General features: G+C 42.7%; 1 protein-coding gene across 2 annotated transcripts in view; it reads right to left on the bottom strand.

Annotated features, from left to right (window-relative positions):
• ANKRD6 (ankyrin repeat domain 6) overlaps positions 1 to 16,887 on the bottom strand; it is a 327,878-nt gene that overhangs the window by 19,493 nt on the left and 291,498 nt on the right. For both annotated transcript variants that reach the window (XR_016395155.1, XM_089921869.1), the window contains exons 13-14: positions 1,066 to 1,179; positions 238 to 364 (exon numbers count right to left, since the gene is read on the bottom strand). Coding sequence is in view for 1 of the 2 variants with exons in the window: in XM_089921869.1 (XP_089777995.1) it covers positions 238 to 364; positions 1,066 to 1,179 (241 nt within the window). In the remaining variant the exon portion in view is untranslated. The remainder of the gene's footprint in view (positions 1 to 237; positions 365 to 1,065; positions 1,180 to 16,887) is intronic.

Below are 16,887 nucleotides of genomic sequence, written 5' to 3'. Positions count from 1 at the left end.
TATTCCTTCATTCAAATATTCCTGAACACTTAAATAGGAGTGCTTTATTACTGTATAGGAACTATGAATGCAGTAGTGGGCAAAGCATGGTCCTTGCCCCTACAGAGTTCACATTACAATCCAGTGTTGCCCGCAGCCCTGTCACACAGACTGCCTTCAGACACAGAAGAGGACACAACCGGGGGGTTTCATCACCTTTGGATGAAAGGGCTCTCTCTGCATGTTGGTGTCGGTTACCTGTGGAGGACTCGCAAGTGGATGGTGTGGATTTGGTCCTGGAGGCCCTAGAATCTCCAGAAAGCTTCAGCTCCAGATTCTGAATCTTTAACATGCACCAAGTTTTTAATTCATCCACCAAGGACATCTAAAAAAACCCCACAAGTTAGTACACAAATCGTCAGGAGACTTTGATACATGGCTTAATGAATTAAAACCTCAAGAATGTGGACTTTTCGACTGTGATAGGCTCTTTTCTGGACAAGCCCCAAAGTTTTGGATTACCCGCCTCCCACAGGCCACATGGCCTTCTCTGTTGGCCCTCTGAAGCCCAGGATTCACCCAGCGCCCAAGCCGATAGCTAACTATGATCTTCATTAAGCTACTTAGAGACTCCTTAGACGCCAACAGCCAAAGCTTCCCACGGCTTCCACGCCAAGCACGTCTGGCTGCTAGGCGCATGAACTCACTCACATGCTCGCAAGTACTCATTTCACGTCTGCTGTCTGGGGTGGACCGCAAACTGCCCGAGGGCAGGAACCCAATCTTGTGCAGGCCCAGCAGGGGCGCGATACATAGCAGTGATCCAGGGCGGAGCTCGGCTTTCCAGCACGTTCTACAAACTGCCCCGCCTCCACCTGCGGCCAGCACATTCAGCGCAAACAGGAACCACACTCCAGGCTCCTTCCTACTGACTTCATTTCAGGTTATAAAAATGACACGCGCTTTGACACCAACGCTTTTAGGGGATCTCGGCCTGAGAGTTTTCAATGATGGGTCCGAGTCCCTTGACTCGGGGGGGAAAGAGTGGCAAGTGCAAGGTCAGCACGGACAGATCCTGGTTTTCACCTGCCGTTTCTCTCCCTCGTGCTTCTCTGAGTCCGAGTGTTGCTGCAGGCGGTTCAGGCACTCCGTCCTCTCTGCTGAGAGTCGCTCAACCATCAGCTTGTCCAGAACCCGCATCTAGGATTCAATGGGCGAAGGGCGAGTGACTGAGATGATTTAAGGATGGGACCTGGCATCTTAACTCCTGAGGCGGGCTCAGGAGTACCAAAGCAAGACTCTCAGCCGAGTCTTTTCCCGTGGCATTCATGGAACTCTGATTTTTCAGAATTCCTGAGCATGTTTTTGTGTAGGCCAAAGCTTCTTTTTCTCATTTAAAAGTCCTGAGGGGTTTAAGAGACTATACATACACAGTAAATATACAACTTGAGCCAACACAGTCCTGGTAGGTAAAAAAGAATCTGTATGGGTCTTAGAACATTATTGCCAAGACTATTACTGCAAGGAAAAACTATGTCAAGGAGTATGGAGCTACCCCGACTCCCCTTATTAAAAAATTGTTTTTTTAATCCCCCTTCCCCTTTTTAAATGTCAGTGGCTGCCCAAGAGGAAATGAAAGAAGCTGAATACTCAGGGCTTTCATCCAGCTTTCCCAGTGAACAAATCCTCTTGGTCCTTCACTGAAAGTAGTCAAAGCACATGTGAAGAAGGTTGTGGACAGAGTTCAAAGGGATTGCTTCAAGGGACTTGGCGGTCCAATGGTTCGGACTCCTCACTTTCACCGCCAAGGGTGCGGGTTCAATCCCTGGTCGGGCACCACAAGCCGCATGGCCAAAACAAGCAAAAAAACAAAAAAGAGGGACTGTTTCAGGGAGTAAATGACTGTCACCTTCCAATCATGTGCCCCTGTGCCCCCCCAGCTGGACACTTCCTGTAGGGCTCTAACACCCAATGGGGCCACACTCCCACTGCCTGACAAGGGCCAAAGCAAAGAAGGGAACCGTTGTGAGCGGGAGCCAGCCATGGAGGGCCCAGCGGCAGCTTCCTCTCCTGTCGGGGACACAGCTGATGCTCCACACTCAGATGTCCATAATAAAAAGGCAGCAACAGGTCTGCAGATGCGGCGAGCACCTCCTGCTTGGTTCCTCACGTTTTTCTGTCAACTGCTCTTTGCCTGTTTACTAGGACTGGCCTTTTCCGCCACCTCCTGCCCCCCTGCACGGACGAATGGCTCGGCCGAGAGCACCCAAGTGGACACGCGAATGTGTTCCTGGGGCATGGCTGACAGGTCCGGGCATGCGCGCCTGACTCATGCTGGACCAGAGTCCTTCCCCTGAGATCTGGAATTAGGACTAAGATTCTACATCCCAATCTGTCACCTTCTTTGAACCAAAGAGAGGTCCTTGAGACATCCCAGCACTCACCTAATGCGTTCCTCTCTGGACCTGAGCTAGCTGAAGTGACGTTTTATTTACAAAACTATCGTAACTGATCTATCATGGCTCAAAGATTTTTAAAATGGGCTATGAAATGCAAATAACAAACCTTAAAAATTTCGCCAGTAAACGAGGAAGTAGAAATTAAACAGTCAAATGTCCTTAATCAATTGGGAAAAACTTTAAAAAAAATGCTAACATTAAATGATGGCAGAAGTTGGAGGCTCAGACATGGCTGGTAGGATATAAATTGGTACAACATTTCAATTAAGTAGCTTGCCAAAATTTATCAAGAGCCTTAAACATACTCTAAACTTTGGACCCAATTATCCTAATTCTGAGCAAATAACCTCAGATGCAATCAAAAGTTTATGCACATAAATGTTCACAGCATTTGAATGAAAAACTATAGGCAACTTCAGTGTCTAACAAAGGGAGTGTTTAAATACATTATGTTGCATTAATATGCTGGAATACTATGAAGCCAAGGACATGGGAAAGTGCTCATGATATAAAATTCAGTGAGAAAAGCAGGAAGCAAAAATATGTGTATACTAATCATTAGAGAAATGCAAATCAAAACGACAATGAGGTGTCACCTCACACCAGTCAGGATGGCCATCATCAAAACATCTACGAACAATCAATGCTGGAGAGGGTGTGGAGAGAAGGGAACCCTCCTGCACTGCTGGTGGGAATGTAAACTGATACAGCCACTATGGAGAACAGTATGGAGGTTCCTTAAAAAACTACAAATAGAACTACGATACGACCCAGCAATCCCACTACTGGGCATATACCCTGAGAGAACCATAATTCAAAAAGAGTCATGTACCAAAATGTTCACTGCAGCTCTATTTACAATAGCCAGGACATGGAAGCAACCTAACTGTCCATCAACAGATGAATGGATAAAGAAGATGTGGCACATATATACAATGGAATATTACTCAGCCATAAAAAGAAACGATATTGAGTTATTTGTAGTGAGGTGGATGGACCTAGAATCTGTCATACAGAATGAAGTAAGCCAGAAAGAGAAAAACAAATACTGTATGCTAACACATATATATGGAATCTAAAGAAAAAAAATGGTTCTGAAGAACCTAGGGGCAGGACAGGAATAAAGATGCAGACGTAGAGGAAGGGCCTTGAGGACATGGGGAGGGGGAAGGTAAGCTAGGACGAAGTAAGAGAGTGGCATGGACATATATACACTACCAAATGTAAAAGAGATAGCTAGTGGGAAGCAGCCGCACAGCACAGGGAGATCAGCTCAGTGCTTTGTGATCACCGAGAGGGGTGGGATAGGCAGGGTGGGAGGGAGACGCAACAGGGAGGAGATATGGGGATACATGTATATGTATAGCTGATTCACTTTGTTATAAAGCAGAAACTAACACACCATTGTAAAGCAATTATACTAAAATAAAGATGTTAAAAAAAAAAGTACATGTATATCTCCTTGCATAGAAACAGTACACTGCCATTAAAAAGCACACCGTAGCTCTACAAGTCTAAGATGTACTACTAAATTAAAAAGTAAGCTGCAAGAAAAAGCATAGTATACTTCCATTTTTGTTTAAAAGGAAAAATCAGTAAGGTTATATCTATAAAAGAAAAAACCTATGGGAAAATTCACAGTAATGGAAGGGATCTCTGCAGAGTGTCACTATGAAAATAGTTCTGTAGGTGGAATGTGGAATGTTTTTCCCAATGAACATGTGTTATTTTATAAGCTCTTAAAAGTCTTTCCCATTTAAAAACCTGTATCTGTCACACATTTCTTATTAATTACAAAGGGAAAGTATACCTTTACAATGGAAAGAGATGGTGGTTACCAGGTTAGCCAAATGAGACATCCTGACATTTATCTCTTCTGATGTGATGTAATTTGAACTTTACACAGTTAAATATGATGTATTCCTGCCAAAAATATTTAACCATTGGTCTCAAACTTTAGGTTTTTTACCAGCATCACCTGGAGGTCCTGTTAAAACACAGGTGGCTAGACCCTGCCTCCCGAGTTTTATTCACAGTTAAATTCAGTAGATTTGTAATGCGGCCCAAGAATTTGCATTTTTTCCCCACAAGTCCCCAAATGATGCTGATGCTGCTGCTTTGGGGATGACACTTTGAGGATTACTGCTCTAGACCTAACTTTCAGAAATACAGGGATAGAGAAAGAAGTTAAATAACACCATGAAGAAACTATCAAATTCAGAATATAAAACATCCTATAAAACAAATAGCCTGGACTCTTTACAAAGTTAATATTATGGAAGAAAACAGAAACTGCAAGAAGGAACCAGGGACTGCTCTAGATGAAAAGAGACCACAGGGACCTAACACATAACATAAAAGCACAGAATATTCACTGGATGCTGGGCTGGAATTAAAAACAAAAACCAGCTATTAAAAAAAAACATTTTGAGACGTCCCTGGTGGTACAGTGGTTAAGAATCTGCATGCCGGGTTCCCTGGTGGCACAGCAGTTGAGAGTCCGCCTGCTGATGCAGGGGACACGGGTTCATGCCCCGGTCCAGGAAGATCCCACATGCCGCGGAGCGGCTGGGCCCGTGAGCCATAGCCGCTGAGCCTGCACGTCCGCAGCCTGTGCTCCGCAACAGGAGAGGCCACAACAGTGAGAGGCCCGCGGACAACAAAAAAAAAAAAAAAAAAAAAGAATCTGCCTGACGAGTCCGGAGAAGATGGCGTAAGAGTAAGACGCAGGCATCACCTTCATCCCCACAGATACATCAGGAATACATCTACATGTGGACCTGCTCCTATAGAACACCCACGAAACGCTGGCAGAAGACCTCAGACCTCCCAAAAGGCAAGAAACTCCCCACGTACCTGGGTAGGGCGAAAGAAAACAGAAAAAACAGACAAAAGAATAGGGACGGGACCTGCACCAGTGGGAGGGAGCTGTGAAGGAGGAAAGGTTTCCACACACTAGGAAGCCCCTTCACGGGCGGAGACTGCGGGTGGCGGAGCGGGGAAGCTTCGAAGCCACGGAGGAAAGCACAGCAACAGGGGTGCGGAGGGCAAAGCGGAGAGATTCCCGCACAGAGGATTGGTGCCGACCTGCACTCACCAACCCGAAAGTCTTGTCTGCTCACCCGCCGGGGTGGGCGGGGGCTGGGAGCTGAGGCTCGGGCTTCGATTGGAGCGCAGGGAGAGGACTGGGGTTGGCGGCGTGAACACACCCTCAAAGGGTTAGTGTGCCACGGCTAGCCGGGGAGGACTCCGGGAAGGAGTCTGGAGCTGCCGAAGAGGCAAGAGACTTTTTCTTCCCTCTGTTTTCTGGTGCGCAAGGAGAGATTACGGGCGCCGCTTAAAAGAGCTCTAGAGACGGGCGCGAGCCGCGGCTAAAAGCGCGGACCCCAGAGACGGGCATGAGACGCTAAGACTGCTGCTGCCGCCACCAAGAAGCCTGTGTGCGAGCACAGGTCACTCTCCACAACCCCGTTCTGGGGAGCCTGTGCAGCCCGCCACTGCCAGGGTCCCGGAATCCAGGGACAACTTCCCCAGGAGAACGCACGGCGGGCCTCAGGCTGGTGCAACGTCACGCTGGTCTCTGCCGCCGCAGGCCCGCCCCGCACTCCGTGCCCCTCCCTCCCCCCCACCCCCCCGCCCCCGGCCTGAGTGAGCCAGAGTCCCCGAGTCAGCTGCTCCTTTAACCTCGTACTGTCTGAGCGAAGAATAGACGCCCTCAGGCGACCTACACGCACAGGCGGGGACAAATCCAAAGCTGAACCCCGGGAGGTATGCGAACAAAGAAAAGAAAGGGAAATTTCTCCCAGCAGCCTCAGGAGCAGCGGAGTAAAGCTCCACAATCAACCTGATGTACCTGCATGTGTGGAATACCTGAATAGACAACGAATCATCCCAAATTGAGGAGATGGACTTTGGGGGCAAGATAGATTATTTTTCCCCTTTTTCTATTTTTGTGAGTGTGTATATGTATGTTTCTGTGTGAGATTTTCTCTGTATAGCTTTACTTTCACCATTTGTCCCAGGGATCTGTCTGCCCATTTATTTTTTTAACTTTTAAAAACATTTTTCTTAATAATTATTTTTTATTTTAATAACTTTATTTTATTTTACTCTACTTTATTGTATTTTATCCTCTTTTTTTCTATTTTATTTCCCTTTTATTCTGAGCCGTGTGGATGAAAGGCTCTTGGTGCTCCAACCAGGAGTCAGTGCTGTGCCACTGAGGTGAGAGAGCTAACTTCAGGACACGGGTCCACAAGAGACCTCCCAGCTCCACGTAATACCAAACGGCGAAAATCTCCCAGAGAACTCCATCTCAACACCAAGACCCAGCTTCACTCAACGACCAGCAAGCTACAGTGCAGGACACCCTATGCCAAACAACTAGCAAGACAGGAACACAGCCCCATCCATTAGCAGAGAGGCTGCCTAAAATCATAATAAGGCCACAGACACCCCAAAACACACCAACAGACGTGGACCTGCCCACCACAAAGACAAGATCCAGCCTCATCCAGCAGAACACAGGCACTAGTCCCCTCCACCAGGAAGCCTACACAACCCACTGAACCAACCTTAGCCACTGGGGACAGACACCAAAAACAACAGGAACTACGAACCTGCAGCCTGCAAAAAGGAGACCCGAAACACAGTAAGATAAGCAAAATGAGAAGACAGAAAAACACACAGCAGATGAAGGAGCAAGATAAAAACCCACAAGACTTAATAAATGAAGAGGAAATAAGCAGTCTACCTAAAAAAGAATTCAGAATGATAGTAAGGATTATCCAAAATCTTGGAAATAGAATAGACAAAATGCAAGAAACATTTAACAAGGACCTACAATAACTAAAGATGAAACAAGCAATGATGAACAACACAATAAATGAAATTAAAAATACTCTAGAACGGATCAATAGCAGAATAACTGAGGCAGGAGAACGGATAAGTGACCTGGAAGATAAAATAGAGGAAATAACTACTGCAGAGCAGAATAAACAAAAAAGAAGGAAAAGAACTGAGGACAGTCTCAGAGACCTCTGGGACAACATTAAACGCACCAACATTCGAATTATAGGGGTCCCTGAAGAAGAAGAGAAAAAGAAAGGGACTGAGAAAATACTTGAAGAGATTATAGTTGAAAGTTTCCCTAATATGGGAGAGAAAATAGTTAATCAAGTCCAGGAAGCACAGAGAGTCCCATACAGCATTAATCCAAGGAGAAACACACCAAGATATATATTAATCAAACTATCAAAAATTAAATACAAAATAAACATATTAAAAGCACCAACGGAAAAACAACAAGTAACACACAAGGGAATCCCCATAAGATTAACAGCTGATCTTTCAGCAGAAACTCTGCAAGCCAGAAGGGACTGGCAGGACATATTTAAAGTGATGAAGGAGAAAAACCTACAACCAAGATTACTCTACCCAGCAAGGATCTCATTCAGATTTGATGGAGAAATTAAAACCTTTACAGACAAGCAAAAGCTGAGAGAGTTCAGCACCACCAAACCAGCTTTACAACAAATGCTAAAGGAACTTCTCTAGGCAAGAAACACAAGAGAAGGAAAAGACCTACAATAACAAACCCAAAACAATTAAGAAAATGGGAATAGGAACGTACATATCGATAATTACCTTAAATGTAAATGGATTAAATGCTCCCACCAAAAGACACAGACTGGCTGAATGGATACAAAAACAAGACCCATATATATGCTGTCTACAAGAGACCCACTTCAGACCTAGGAACACATACAGACTGAAAGTGAGGGGATGGAAAAAGATATTCCATGCAAATGGAAATCAAAAGAAAGCTGGAGTAGGAATTCTCATATCACACAAAATACACTTTAAAATAAAGAATATTACAAGAAACAAAGAAGAACACTACATAATGATCAAGGGATCAATCCAAGAAGAAGATATAACAATTGTAAATATTTATGCACCCAACACAGGAGCACCTCAATACATAAGGCAAATACTAACAGCCATAAAAGGGGAAATTGACAGTAACACAATCATAGTAGGGGACTTAAAAACTCCATTTTCACCAAAGAACAGATCATCCAAAATGAAAATAAATAAGGAAACACAAACTTTAAATGATACATTAAACAAGATGGACTTAATTGACATTTATAGGACATTCCATCCAAAAACAACAGAATACACATTTTGCTCAAGTGCTCATGGAACATTCTCCAGGATAGATCATATCTTGATTCACAAATCAAGCCTTTGTAAATTTAAGACAATAGAAATCGTATCAAGTATCTTTTCCAACCACAACGCTATAAGACTAGATATCAAACACAGGAAAAGATCTGTAAAAAATACAAACGGGCTTCCCCGGGGGCGCAGTGGTTGACAGTCTGCCTGCCGATGAAGGAGACACGGGTTTGTGCACCGGTCTGGGAAGATCCCACATGCCGCGGAGCAGCTGTGCCCGTGAGCCATGGCCACTGACCCTGCGGGTCCAGAGCCTGTGCTCTGCAACGGGAGAGGCCCCAACAGTGAGAGGTCCACGTGCCAGGAAAAAAAAACAAAAATAAAAAAACACATGCAGGCTAAACGATACACTACTTAATAACCAAGAGATCACTGAAGAAATCGAAGAGGAAATCAAAAATACCTAGAAAAAAAGGACAATGAAAACATGATGACCCAAAACCTATGGGATGCAGCAAAAGCAGTTGTAAAAGGGAAGTTTACAGCATTACACTCATACCTTAAGAAACAGGAAACATCTGGAATAAACAACATAAACTTGCACCTAAAGCAATTAGAGAAAAAAGAACAAAAAAAAAAACGAAAGTTAGCAGAAGGAAAGAAATCATAAATATCAGATCAAAAATAAATGAAAAAGAAATGAAACAATAGCACAGATCAATAAAACTAAAAGCTGCTTCTTTGGGAAGATATACAAAATGGAAAAACCATTAGCCAGACACACCAAGAAAAAAAGAGAGAGGAGTAAAATCCACAGAATTACAAATGAAAAAGAACTACCAACTGACACTGCAGAAACACAAAAGATCATGACAGATTACTACAAGCAACTCTATGCCAATAAAATGGAAAACCTGGAATAAATGGACAAATCCTTAGAAATGCAAAACCTGCCAAGACTGAATCAGAAAGAAATAGAAAATATGAACAGCCCAATCACAAGCACTGAAATTGAAACTGTGATTAAAAATCTTCCAAAAAAAAAAGCCCAGAACCAATGACTTCACAGGCGAATTCTATCAAACATTTAGAAAAGAGCTAACACCTATCCTTCGCAAACTCTTGCAAAATATAGCAGAGGGAGGAACACTACCAAACTCATTCTATGAGGCCACCATCACCCTGATACCAAAACCAGACAAGGATGTCACAAAGAAAGAAAACTACAGGTGAATATCACTGATAAAAATAGATGCAAAAATCCTCAACAGGGCTTCCCTGGTGGCGCAGTGGTTGAGAGTCCGCCTGCCGATGCAGGGGACACGGGTTCATGTCCTGGCCCGGGAATATCTCAAATACCGTAAAGCGGCTGGGCCCGTGACCCTTGGCCGCTACGCCTGGACGTCCGGAGCCTGTGCTCCGCAACGGGAGAGGCCACAACACTGAGACGGGTGCGAACCGAAACAAAGAAAAAAAAAATCCTAAACACAATACTAGCAAACAGAATCCAACAGGATATTAAAAAGATCATACACCATGATCAAGTGGGGTTTATTCCAGGAATGCAAGGACTCTTCAACATACGCAAATCAATCAATGTGATACACCATGTTAACAACCTGAAGGAGAAAAACCATATGATCACGTCAACAGATGCAGAGAAAGCTTTCGACAAAATTCAACACCCATTTAGGATAAAAACCCTGCCGAAGGTAGGCACAGAGGGAACTTTCCTCAACATGATAAAGGCCATATATGACAAAACCACAGCCAACATCGTCCTCAATGGTGAAAAAGTGAAACCATTTCCACTAAGATCAGCAGCAAGTAAAGGTTGCCCACTCTCACCACTCTTATTCAGCCTAGTTTTGGAAGTTTGAGCCACAGCAATCAGAGAAGAAATAAAAGGAATACAAATCGGAAGAGAAGAAGTAAAGCTGTCACTGTTTGCACATGACATGATACTATACATAGAGAATCCTAAAGATGCGCCCAGAAGCCTACTAGAGCCAATCAATGAATTTGGTAAAGTAGCAGGATACAAAATTAATGCACAGAAATCTCTGGCATTCCTATACACTGATGATGAAAAATCTGAAAGTGAAATCAAGAAAACACTCCCATTTACCACTGCAACAAAAAGAATAAAATATCTAGGAATAAACCTACCTAAGGAGACAAAAGACCTGTACGCAGAAAATTATAAGACACCGGTGAAAGAAATTAAAGATGATACAAATAGATGGAGAGACATACCATGTTCTTGGATTGGAAGAATCAACATTGTGAAAATGACTCTACTCCCCAAAGCAATCTACAGATTCAATGCAATCCCTATCAAACTACCACCGGCATTTTTCACAGAACTAGAACAAAAAATTTCACAATTTGTATGGAAACACAAAAGACCCCGAATAGCCAAAGCAATCTTGAGAACGAAAAACGGAGCTGGAGGAATCAGGCTCCCTGACTTCAGACTATACTACAAAGCTACAGTAATCAAGACACTATGGTACTGGCACAAAACCAGAAATATAGATCAAAGGAACAGCATAGAAAGCCCAGAGATAAACCCACGCACATATGGTCACCTTACCTTTGACAAAGGAGGCAGGAGTGTACAGTGGAGAAAGGACAGCCTCTTCAATAAACGGTGCTGGGAAACTGGACAGGTACATGTAAAAGTATGAGATTAGATCACTCCCTAACACCGTACACAAAAATAAGCTCAAAATGGATTAAAGACCTAAAGGTAAGGCCAGAAACTATCAAACTCTTGGAGGAAAACATAGGCAGAACACTCTGTGACATAAATCACAGCAACATCCTTTTTGACCCACCTCCTAGAGAAATGGAAATAAAAACGAAAATAAACAAATGGGACCTAATGAAACTTCAAAGCTTTTGCACAGCAAAGGAAACCATAAACAAGACCAAAAGACAACCCTCAGAATGGGAGAAAACATTTTCACATGGAGCAACTGACAAAGGATTAATCTCCAAAATTTACAAGCAGCTCATGCAGCTCGATAACAAAAAAAACAAAACGACCCAATCCAAAAATGGGCAGAAGACCGAAACAGACATTTCTCCAAAGAAGATATACAGACTGCCAACAAACACATGAAAGAATGCTCAACATCATTAATCAGTAGAGAAATGCAAATCAAAACTACAATGAGATATCATCTCACACCAGTCAGAAGGGCCATCATCCAAAAATCTAGAAACAATAAATGCTGGACAGGGTGTGGAGAAAAGGGAACCCTCTTGCACTACTGCTGGGAATGTGAATCGGTCCAGCCACGATGGAGAACAGAATGGAGGTTCCTTAGAAAACTACAAATAGAACTAGCATATGACCCAGCAATCCCACTACTGGGCATATACCCTGAGAAAACCATAACTCAAAACGAGTCGTGTACCAAAATGTTCATTGCAGCTCCATTTACAACAGCCCAGAGATGGAAACAACCTAAGTGTCCATCATCGCATGAATGGATGAAGAAGATGTGGCACATATATACAATGGAATAGTACTCAGCCATAAAAAGAAACGAAATTGAGCTACTTGTAATGAGGTGGATGGACCTAGAGTCTGTCATACAGAGTGAAGTAAGTCAGAAAGAGAAAGACAAATGCCATATGCTAACACACATATAGGGAATTTAAGGGGAAAAAAATGTCATAGAGAACCTAGGGGTAAGATAGGAAGAAAGACAGACCTACTAGAGAACGGACTTGAGGATATGGGGAGGGGGAAGTGTAAGCTGTGACAAAGTGACAGAGTGGCATGGACATATATACACCACCAAACGTAACACAGATAGCTGGTGGGAAGCAGCCGCGTAGCACAGGGACATCAGCTCGGTGCTTTGTGACCGCCTAGAGGGTTGGGATAGGGAGGGTGGGAGGGAGGGAGACGCAGGAGGGAAGAGATATGGGAACATATGTATATGTATAACTGATTCACTTTGTTACAAAGCAGAAACTAACACACCATTATAAAGCAATCATACTCCAATAAAGAGGTAAAAAAAAAAAAAAAGACGGGAAAAGGAGAAGTAACAACTGATATTGCAGAAATACACACAGGATCATGAGAGATTGCAAGCAACTCTATGCCAATAAAATGGACAACCTGGAAGAAATGGACCAATTCTTAGAAATGCACAACCTGCCAAGACTGAATCAGGGAGAAATAGAAAATATGAACAGCCCAATCACAAGCACTGAAATTGAAACTGTGATTAAAAATCTTCCAACAAACAAAAGCCCAGGACCAGATGGCTTCACAGGCGACTTCTATCAAACATTTAGGGAAGAGTGAACACCTATCCTTCTCAAACTCTTGCAAAATATAGCAGAGGGAGGAACACTCCCAAACTCATTCTACGAGGCCACCATCACCCTGATACCAAAACCAGACAAAGATGTCACAAAGCAAGAAAACTACAGGCCAATATCACTGATAAACACAGATGCAAAAATCCTCAACAAACTACTAGCAAACAGAATCCAACAGCACATTAAAAGGATCATACACCATGATCAAGTGGGTTTATTCCAGGAATGCAAGGACTCTTCAACATACGCAAATCAATCAATGTGATACACCATATTAACAACCTGAAGGAGAAAAACCATATGATCACGTCAACAGATGCAGAGAAAGCTTTCGACAAAATTCAACACCCATTTAGGATAAAAACCCTGCCGAAGGTAGGCACAGAGGGAACTTTCCTCAACATGATAAAGGCCATATATGACAAAACCACAGCCAACATCGTCCTCAATGGTGAAAAAGTGAAACCATTTCCACTAAGATCAGCAGCAAGTAAAGGTTGCCCACTCTCACCACTCTTATTCAACCTAGTTTTGGAAGTTTGAGCCACAGCAATCAGAGAAGAAATAAAAGGAATACAAATCGGAAGAGAAGAAGTAAAGCTGTCACTGTTTGCACATGACATGATATACTATACATAGAGAATCCTAAAGATGCGCCCAGAAGCCTACTAGAGCCAATCAATGAATTTGGTAAAGTAGCAGGATACAAAATTAATGCACAGAAATCTCTGGCATTCCTATACACTGATGATGAAAAATCTGAAAGTGAAATCAAGAAAACACTCCCATTTACCACTGCAACAAAAAGAATAAAATATCTAGGAATAAACCTACCTAAGGAGACAAAAGACCTGTACGCAGAAAATTATAAGACACCGGTGAAAGAAATTAAAGATGATACAAATAGATGGAGAGACATACCATGTTCTTGGATTGGAAGAATCAACATTGTGAAAATGACTCTACTCCCCAAAGCAATCTACAGATTCAATGCAATCCCTATCAAACTACCACCGGCATTTTTCACAGAACTAGAACAAAAAATTTCACAATTTGTATGGAAACACAAAAGACCCCGAATAGCCAAAGCAATCTTGAGAACGAAAAACGGAGCTGGAGGAATCAGGCTCCCTGACTTCAGACTATACTACAAAGCTACAGTAATCAAGACACTATGGTACTGGCACAAAACCAGAAATATAGATCAAAGGAACAGCATAGAAAGCCCAGAGATAAACCCACGCACATATGGTCACCTTACCTTTGACAAAGGAGGCAGGAGTGTACAGTGGAGAAAGGACAGCCTCTTCAATAAACGGTGCTGGGAAACTGGACAGGTACATGTAAAAGTATGAGATTAGATCACTCCCTAACACCGTACACAAAAATAAGCTCAAAATGGATTAAAGACCTAAAGGTAAGGCCAGAAACTATCAAACTCTTGGAGGAAAACATAGGCAGAACACTCTGTGACATAAATCACAGCAACATCCTTTTTGACCCACCTCCTAGAGAAATGGAAATAAAAACGAAAATAAACAAATGGGACCTAATGAAACTTCAAAGCTTTTGCACAGCAAAGGAAACCATAAACAAGACCAAAAGACAACCCTCAGAATGGGAGAAAACATTTTCACATGGAGCAACTGACAAAGGATTAATCTCCAAAATTTACAAGCAGCTCATGCAGCTCGATAACAAAAAAAACAAAACGACCCAATCCAAAAATGGGCAGAAGACCGAAACAGACATTTCTCCAAAGAAGATATACAGACTGCCAACAAACACATGAAAGAATGCTCAACATCATTAATCAGTAGAGAAATGCAAATCAAAACTACAATGAGATATCATCTCACACCAGTCAGAAGGGCCATCATCCAAAAATCTAGAAACAATAAATGCTGGACAGGGTGTGGAGAAAAGGGAACCCTCTTGCACTACTGCTGGGAATGTGAATCGGTCCAGCCACGATGGAGAACAGAATGGAGGTTCCTTAGAAAACTACAAATAGAACTAGCATATGACCCAGCAATCCCACTACTGGGCATATACCCTGAGAAAACCATAACTCAAAACGAGTCGTGTACCAAAATGTTCATTGCAGCTCCATTTACAACAGCCCAGAGATGGAAACAACCTAAGTGTCCATCATCGCATGAATGGATGAAGAAGATGTGGCACATATATACAATGGAATAGTACTCAGCCATAAAAAGAAACGAAATTGAGCTACTTGTAATGAGGTGGATGGACCTAGAGTCTGTCATACAGAGTGAAGTAAGTCAGAAAGAGAAAGACAAATGCCATATGCTAACACACATATAGGGAATTTAAGGGGAAAAAAATGTCATAGAGAACCTAGGGGTAAGATAGGAAGAAAGACAGACCTACTAGAGAACGGACTTGAGGATATGGGGAGGGGGAAGTGTAAGCTGTGACAAAGTGACAGAGTGGCATGGACATATATACACCACCAAACGTAACACAGATAGCTGGTGGGAAGCAGCCGCGTAGCACAGGGACATCAGCTCGGTGCTTTGTGACCGCCTAGAGGGTTGGGATAGGGAGGGTGGGAGGGAGGGAGACGCAGGAGGGAAGAGATATGGGAACATATGTATATGTATAACTGATTCACTTTGTTACAAAGCAGAAACTAACACACCATTATAAAGCAATCATACTCCAATAAAGAGGTAAAAAAAAAAAAAAAGACGGGAAAAGGAGAAGTAACAACTGATATTGCAGAAATACACACAGGATCATGAGAGATTGCAAGCAACTCTATGCCAATAAAATGGACAACCTGGAAGAAATGGACCAATTCTTAGAAATGCACAACCTGCCAAGACTGAATCAGGGAGAAATAGAAAATATGAACAGCCCAATCACAAGCACTGAAATTGAAACTGTGATTAAAAATCTTCCAACAAACAAAAGCCCAGGACCAGATGGCTTCACAGGCGACTTCTATCAAACATTTAGGGAAGAGTGAACACCTATCCTTCTCAAACTCTTGCAAAATATAGCAGAGGGAGGAACACTCCCAAACTCATTCTACGAGGCCACCATCACCCTGATACCAAAACCAGACAAAGATGTCACAAAGCAAGAAAACTACAGGCCAATATCACTGATAAACACAGATGCAAAAATCCTCAACAAACTACTAGCAAACAGAATCCAACAGCACATTAAAAGGATCATACACCATGATCAAGTGGGTTTATTCCAGGAATGCAAGGATTCTTCAACATACGCAAATCAATCAATGTGATACACCATATTAACAACCTGAAGGAGAAAAACCATATGATCACGTCAACAGATGCAGAGAAAGCTTTCGACAAAATTCAACACCCATTTAGGATAAAAACCCTGCCGAAGGTAGGCACAGAGGGAACTTTCCTCAACATGATAAAGGCCATATATGACAAAACCACAGCCAACATCGTCCTCAATGGTGAAAAAGTGAAACCATTTCCACTAAGATCAGCAGCAAGTAAAGGTTGCCCACTCTCACCACTCTTATTCAGCCTAGTTTTGGAAGTTTGAGCCACAGCAATCAGAGAAGAAATAAAAGGAATACAAATCGGAAGAGAAGAAGTAAAGCTGTCACTGTTTGCACATGACATGATACTATACATAGAGAATCCTAAAGATGCGCCCAGAAGCCTACTAGAGCCAATCAATGAATTTGGTAAAGTAGCAGGATACAAAATTAATGCACAGAAATCTCTGGCATTCCTATACACTGATGATGAAAAATCTGAAAGTGAAATCAAGAAAACACTCCCATTTACCACTGCAACAAAAAGAATAAAATATCTAGGAATAAACCTACCTAAGGAGACAAAAGACCTGTACGCAGAAAATTATAAGACACCGGTGAAAGAAATTAAAGATGATACAAATAGAT

This window comes from Delphinapterus leucas, chromosome 12 (assembly GCF_059928025.1).
Source record: "Delphinapterus leucas isolate spDelLeu-1000000601 "Yukka" chromosome 12, BTC_Dleu_Yukka2, whole genome shotgun sequence".
In the NCBI taxonomy this organism is placed as follows: Eukaryota; Metazoa; Chordata; class Mammalia; order Artiodactyla; family Monodontidae; genus Delphinapterus; species Delphinapterus leucas.
The sequence above is the reverse complement of the archived record's forward strand: the minus strand, read 5'-3'. Positions and strand labels throughout refer to the sequence as shown.